The following is a 7,429-nucleotide window of genomic DNA, read 5'->3' on the forward strand; positions in this document are numbered from 1 at the left end:
GATGGATGGATGGATGGATGGATGGATGGATGGATGGGAGAGGGTGGGAGAGTACAGACCTGTGCATCTATGGAAGAGGCACTGAACCCAAAAGACAAAAGGACATGCTTTTAAGTTTGCCCAACGTTGTCACCAATGATCCCAGCATGACCACACTGGGTATCTGCATGTAAGAGGTATAAACTAAAGAAGGAACCTACTTCTAGGATCCACAGCACAGACTTTCACTTCCCATGTAGTTAACCCACCTGTGAGCATCCAGTCTTCAGGCATCAGAGACTGATGAACTCCCAGTATGACACTGTGCAAGCAGATCTGTTACTTGGTGACATGCCGGTGGCTTATCCAGGCACCCAGTTCACCGAGGAAGGCAGCAAGGGGATATGGAATCCGTGATTGTGGCCAAAGCTGCTTTACTTTTATATGTTGGCGATTGCATGGTCAAAAGTTGCTTACGTTTGGCGATTTCTACCTTCTTTAACACTTGGCTATTCTGTGGCCAAAGGCAACTGGCTTCTGGCAGTTTGAGTCCTGCTGATAGCAGCAGGGGATTAAGAATAAAGGCTTATTTGCCAGCCTTCTCTGGCTCAAGGGCTCCTTGCTGGCCAGGGAATTCTTCCTGAACCAGAGAAAAAGGAAAAGGAAGAAGGGAGAAAGTCAAGCACATACACAGACACACAGAGACCCACAGACACATAGATGTGCATGCTCATGCTCTCTCTCTCTCTCTCTCTCTCTCTCTCTCTCTCTCTCTCTCTCTCTCTCTCTCTCTCTCTCATACACACACACACACACACACACACCTTGGCCAGGCCCACCACCTGTCAATTCCACAAGTGCTCATGCATACTTACTTGCACACACATATACCTACACACGTATATATGTACATACATATAGACAGATATAGACACACGCACACATACATACACACATTTGGTGGATCAGGGTGAGCCCCAACAGTCACACTTTATTTCTTCTCTCAGCCTCCTTATACCTTCTTAGACAAAGGTTCTTTATAAAATAAAATTACCTCACAGATAACATGTTACACAAAAGGGGAATCACAGAAGGATGTTGATAGTTAAGTTGAAGTTTCATTCTATAAGCTCATTATAAGTTCTTAGCAACAGTTTCACATGGCCTTGCTTTATCGTAGTGCACACCTGTGGCTTCATCCTTGGGCCTGATGTAAGATGAGTGTTTTTCCTTGATCCCAAATTTGTCCCAGGCCTGTTTCTCTACTCAGTGCAATCCATGAAATCTCCTTGTATCCTTACTATGCAGCCTTTACTTAACTATTTGATGAGGAGAGGGCACATTCTATTCTTGATTCTAACTTATTACATCTTTCTGGCAAAAACAACTAAAACCATCTCCTTAAACTTTTTTCTTAACATTATTTGAAACAAATCAGGAATTCTATAAAGTCACTAATTCATCTAAACAGCATTAGCTCATGAAAGTTCATCTTCATGCTGATCTGCAGGGAATTCCCCAGTAGGGTAGCCTGGTGCTCAGGAATCCTTAGGCTATGTGACAGAGGCAGGAAAGGCTCATCAGCAGTGAAAAGCAATCCTGGGATGAAGTCTCTGGGGCTGTGCCTCTTCGGAGAGCACCCATCACAGCCATGCAAAACAGTGGACATTCTCCAGGAAACTTGCTTGCTTGCCACAATCTTTCCAAGATGGCTTCTGTCAGTGGCAAGCTGGCTGAGTCACACAGTAGGTGTTTCCCCCATGATGATGCCTACAGAGCCTGAGCCAGCACTGCTATCTACCCACTTTTACATCCCCTCTCATCTGCACTGGCACTGCTCTGGCCTCACATCTTGCCGCGGACCAGATTTCTTACGGGGTCCCTTATTCCACGGGATGACGGGTTCTGGTCAGGTGTGCACGGGATTCGGCTTTTGACAAACAGACTAGACATGAGTGGTGTAAGGTCTGAGTGTATTTTTCAAATATGGAGTCAGGTTTAAATAGTTGATACAGAAGGGTTTGAAAAAAATCAGGTGGTACAACGGTCAAGATACATCAAAACAAAGTGCAGGTACATCGCCCTTCGTTAGGAACACAATGAGTCAGGCAGCAAAGTAAATACATGTTAATTTAGCAGGAACTAAACAGGGATTACAATCTGAAAGAAAGCTTGCTCTAAGGTGACCTGGCTTCTAAAAGCCAGGTGCAGATAGCTCCTCTTCGGTTCGTTGCTATGGTTACAGACTGGGTGGGCTTAAGCAAGCTCTTCAACTATGCTGCCTTTCTGGGCTAGCAGAGGTTAGCAGTGGGGAGTCCCGACCTAACACTATAAGCTAATGTCCTAGTGTGAGGGAAACCCTTCATTGCTCTCTAGTATGCAAAATACTGTTAACTATTGTGAACTATCTATTGTTCTAAGGAATGTACACGATTCCGTTGCCAGCTCTAGCAAGGGAGATACTTTGAAAGAGAATGCAAGCTATGGATAGCTTGGCAACAAACTAGGATAATTGGAAACATTGTATCGGCCAGAAGACCATGTCCAATCTTAACCATTTACAAATCATTACTTGGGGTACCTTTATGCCTAATTATGAGGTCGTGTTGATGATTGGAAAGACTAATCTGAAACATGTCTGAGTTAGGGGATACCAGCGACTAGTCCGAAATCCAGGAGGCACAGAACTCCTTTTGGATTCTTATTGCCTCTTATCCTTTATCAGGATTTTATCCCCGATATTATGGATGTGACTGGAGTAGACGAGTATGCGTAGCAACATCTGCCTTCCTGAGGACCTGAGCTCCCCTTTCCCTGTAGACAGGGAAACAAAGGAGACGAAAGGAACACGGAGATGAAGGCTCCGTACACAGGAACCTCCCAGCATGGGCAGTGTGTGTGTGTGTGTGTGTGTGTGTGTGTGTCTAATGCCCATATTAATACTTAATTGAGGGTCAAATAAGTCATTTGAAGTCTCACTATGTAGTCCAGGATGCCTCAAACTCATGATCCTCCTTGCCTCAGCACTTGAGTAGAATTGTAGGTGTGAACACCAAGCTCTTTCTTTCTTTTACCTACTTAGTTTTGAGGCTGATGCATGTAGGCCATGGTGCATTTGTGGAGTCAGAAGACAACTCGTAAGAATCAAGATCAGGTTGTCAGGTGAAATGGTGTGCTGAGCCATCTCTGATCCCTCTTCCACTCTGACAGTATGGTAGTTTGATTAGATATGGCCATTGTGATAGTTATGCATGGTTGTCAACATGACTGTATCTGGAATGAACTACAACCCAGAACTCATAAAGATCTCATGAAAAGAAATGAAAGAAAAGCTTAGACCCAGGTGTGGTGGGAGAGTTCAAGGTCAATCTACAGAGCAAGTTCCAGGACAGACAAGCGTAGGCAGTGATCAAAACCAGAAAACTGGTAAATGTATAATTGAAAGAGGGGACCATGTTCCAGCCCTGGCAAGCAGAACTCAGCAGCTTAGACCATGTGACTCTACCTTTAAAGTCAAGAATAGAAGGGGACAGGTACTCAGACAACCAATGATTGTCAGCTGGAGCTAAGAACTTGGAAGTGATTAAGAAGAGACCAGCATCACTGAGGTGACATCTGAAATGTGTTTTCTGAGAGCACAGAGAAGCTGTGTTCCAGAGATAACCAAGGTTGTACTTCGTGCTGACAGCTGGACTTGGTCATGTGTAAGAATCACCCTGCTGGTACTGGTTTTAAAGTCATCAAAGGGTCATGAGAGCAACTGAAACTTGCCACTGTGTGAGGCTAGGAAAGGCAATTGGTGAAGATGCAGCCTCAGTGGCAGTTGAAGGCCCAGGACTGAAGGGGTCATGCAAAGAAGTTGAGATTTGGCACCATGAAGAGAGTCTATGAGAGGCTATTGGTGAAACCTAGATGCAACAAAAGACCCCAGTGTCTTAAAGATGCCAGTACCATGGGATGATCACCAAGAACAGCAACAGCAGTAGATGGAGTCAACCAGAGCCTAGAGTGCTACAGAGGGCAGAGCTGGAGAACTGACCCAAACCCTTTGGAGGAGCCCAGAAGATCATGTGTAAACATGGAACAGGTGGTAGAATTGAAATTGCCTTGCAGACCCCAAGATGTTAGAGATGCCAGAGCCATGGGATACCTGCTAAGGAAAGCTGCTAACAGGGAGTGCAACCAGCCTAGGAGAAACAATTGTGTTGTAGTCAACAAAGCTGAAAGGAGTTGGACATCAGACATAGAGATGCAGAGTCTGGAGTTTGCACAGCTGGTTTTGGTCTTCCTTTGGTTCAGTATTTCCTCACTATGATGTTTTAGAATGGTAATGTATAGCTTATAATGTTGGAAGTATGTGATCTGCTTTTTGCCCTTGTCTGAAGAGTATGCCTGAGGCTAAGGTGAGGAGATTCAGATTAATTGCATTGACAAAGGAAGTCTCAAAAGCCTAGCACAGACTTTGTCTTGTAGTTTACTATTATGAAGAGCATTTTAATCAAGCATAGCAAATTGAGAAAGGAAAATACAAAATTTATGGTTTAAAGATTAAAGTAGCACTGGGAAGTGGAATAGAGCTAAATTCTGTGTTTAAGGATATTAAATGGAATTAAGGGAGTGGTAATCCTGGGGCAAGGTCCCACACAGCTAAGCTTATTGCTTATGAATTTGCAGGTTGTGTTGGGCATTATGATGACCTGTTTTCATTTAGACATAAGGAGATATGATTGTGTGTTAAATTGACAAGGGTAGTACCACCACAGTCTCCATAGATTAATGTGCTTGTATGAATGGCCCATGGACAGTGGCACTATTAGGAGGTCTGACCTTCTTGGAGTAGGTGTGGCCTTGTTGGAGTAGGTGTGGCCTTGTTGGAGTAGGTGTGGCCTTGTTGGAGGAAGTGTGGCCTTGTTGGAGGAGGTGTGGCCTTGTTGGAGTAGGTGTGGCCTTGTTGGAGGAAGTGTGGCCTTGTTGGAGTGGGTGTGGCCTTGTTGGAGAGGTGTGGCCTTGTTGGAGTGGGTGTGGCCTTGTTGGAGGAAGTGTGTCACTGTGGAGGAGGGCTTTGAGGTCTCCTTTGCTCAAGCTACTCCTAGTGTGACAGTGTCCTTCTGTCTGGCTTTGGATCAAGATGTAGAACTTTTGGGTCCTCTAGTACCATGTCTGCCTTCATGCCATACAATGATAATGGACTGAACCTCTGACACTGTAAGCCAGCCACAATGAAATGTTGTCCTTTCTGAGATTGCTGTGGTCATGGTGTCTCTTTACAACCATGGAAACGCTAAGGTAGGTTCTCAGCGAGTCGGTGGGTATGAAGTCTACACTCACGACAGAGCAACCTTTATTTTTGTCCACCCAGTATAAGCTCAGTTACTTTTCAAAGTTGCACAGAAGTCTTTAGGGTAAAGAGATTAAAAATGTATGATTATTTTTAAAAAATTACAACAAAATAAAAAGACATCACTAAAAAAGCCAGAATCTGCATTTAATATATTAAAATATATTGACACTTTCATAAATAAAACTATTGTAAATTGTAGATACATGATAAAACTTCTGATACAGGTTATATAAAATCAACAACTCATTTCAAAAATGTAAGAAATTTACATTTTATCTTTCAAATCCATTTAACTTAATTTTACACAATTATCAAAAGTTTAAAAGTGCTAGATAGTCTTCCATTTTGTTCAATTTTCACATCATCAGACCTTAGAAAATATAGTCAGGACAGAAAATCTGAGACCACCCGGTACTGGGGAAGGCTGGGAGCCAGCAGAAGTCTAAAGCAGCCCAGGTTGCCATCCCCAAATACCACTTGCTGCCTTTGTTTTCAGAGCCAGGGCCCTGTCCTGCCCACATCTAAGGCTTCTGCTGGACTAACATCTAGGAGTCTTGCCAAGGGAATCTGCACAGTGACTTCTGGACCAACACTGACACTGCTGAAGACTCTACATCCCATCCAGTGCTGAGGGCATCATGCTCAGCCCAGGAGAGAAGATGGCACTTCATTTAGGTGATGTGACTGATTCAAATCACCAGCTGAGGTAGGATGGCGTCCTCTGCAACTGGCAGTTACATGAATGGTGGCCGGACTGGAAAGGGTTCTAACGCCTCTTCTGCATTCTTCCAGTTGTGAAAATTCTTTCGGTACCACTCGACTGGCAAGAAAATCAAGACAAGGAAAATTTTAAAACAGACATCAACTAGCCAGCATTTCCTGAGGCCCTACTATGTCAGTCAAGTCCCTTCTTCAAGCTGAGGTAAAGGTCAGCAGGGGACTCATCCCAGAAAGTCTGGGAAGCAGTAATGGGGGTGCAGCCAGTTCCTCACGGTGCCCTGCTCAGTCTCCAGTGTTCTGGAAATGAGTGGCCTTCCCCTCGGCTGGGCTGCACTGCTCCCCAGATGGTCACGTGACTACATACCTGTCTTCTTTATTCCTTCTTCCCATGGCACTTTGGGCTTCCATCCTAAACTGTGAATTTTTTCAGACTTCATTGGATATCTCATGTCATTGTGAGGTCTTGGAAAGCAAAGATTTAAGATGACACTGAATACACATTTGCACATTTAAGACACAGAATGCACATTCACACGTCTTTATTAGTTACATTAGAACAAAACCACCCTGGTGACATGCTTATTATAGAAGCATTATTATAAACCTATAAAACCTATAATTACCAATGCCTGACATTCTCTACAGCCTATCCTCTCTAGAACTTATTTCAGCCCTGATTTAGGTGCAAATGACGTGCCTAGCATATAGGGGAACAATAATAAATGTCTGACAAGTGAATAAAGAAATCACACAGTGTCAAGCTTAGGGCAAGATACCTTGTCTATATTGTAATTATAGCTTAGAATACTTTTCTAAGGAGACAATCACTGGATTATCACGAGAGAAAACTCCACACTGGGAAAGAGTCCCTAACACTTAAAGTCCACAACTAAAAACAGTGCCTTCCTATCTCTGTGACACTAATGCTCAGGGAGAAAATTCACAAGTTAAACTATTTTCCTGATGAGTTCATACAGTTAGTTGTTGTATAAGCACCTATGGTGTCACCATCTTCACCATTATGTTCCAACTTGTCATTCATGTAGTCCATCTACCTGTCACTCAGAGTCCACACCTGTCACTCAGAGTCCACCCACCTGTCACTCACAGAGTCCACACCTGTCACTCACAGAGTCCACCCACCTGTCACTCACAGAGTCCACCCACCTGTCACTCACAGAGTCCACACCTGTCACTCACAGAGTCCACACACCTGTCACTCACAGAGTCCACTCACCTGTCACTCACAGAGTCCACACACCTGTCACTCACAGAGTACACACACCTGTCACTCACAGAGTACACACACCTGTCACTTATGTAGTCCACCCACCTGTCACTCACAGAGTCCACCCACCTGTCACTAATGTAGTCCACCCACCTGTCACT

The 7,429-nt window shown here is 44.1% G+C and overlaps 1 protein-coding gene across 3 annotated transcripts in view; it reads right to left on the reverse strand.

Moving 5' to 3' along the window:
• Nucleotides 1-5,443: 5,443 nt before the first annotated feature.
• Nucleotides 5,444-7,429, reverse strand: part of Tgds (TDP-glucose 4,6-dehydratase) — a 17,969-nt gene continuing 15,983 nt past the window's right edge. For 2 of the 3 annotated variants that reach the window (XM_031361653.1, XM_031361652.1), the window contains exons 11-12: nucleotides 6,405-6,502; nucleotides 5,444-6,140 (exon numbers count right to left, since the gene is read on the reverse strand). In XM_031361653.1, the coding sequence (XP_031217513.1) occupies nucleotides 6,055-6,140; nucleotides 6,405-6,502 (184 nt within the window). In that variant the 3' untranslated portion in view covers nucleotides 5,444-6,054. Of the gene's footprint in view, nucleotides 6,141-6,404; nucleotides 6,503-7,328; nucleotides 7,422-7,429 lie in introns of those variants that run through there. The other variant, XM_031361654.1, reaches the window with a different exon arrangement.

This window comes from Mastomys coucha, unplaced genomic scaffold (genome assembly GCF_008632895.1).
Source record: "Mastomys coucha isolate ucsf_1 unplaced genomic scaffold, UCSF_Mcou_1 pScaffold9, whole genome shotgun sequence".
Classification (NCBI taxonomy): domain Eukaryota; kingdom Metazoa; phylum Chordata; class Mammalia; order Rodentia; family Muridae; genus Mastomys; species Mastomys coucha.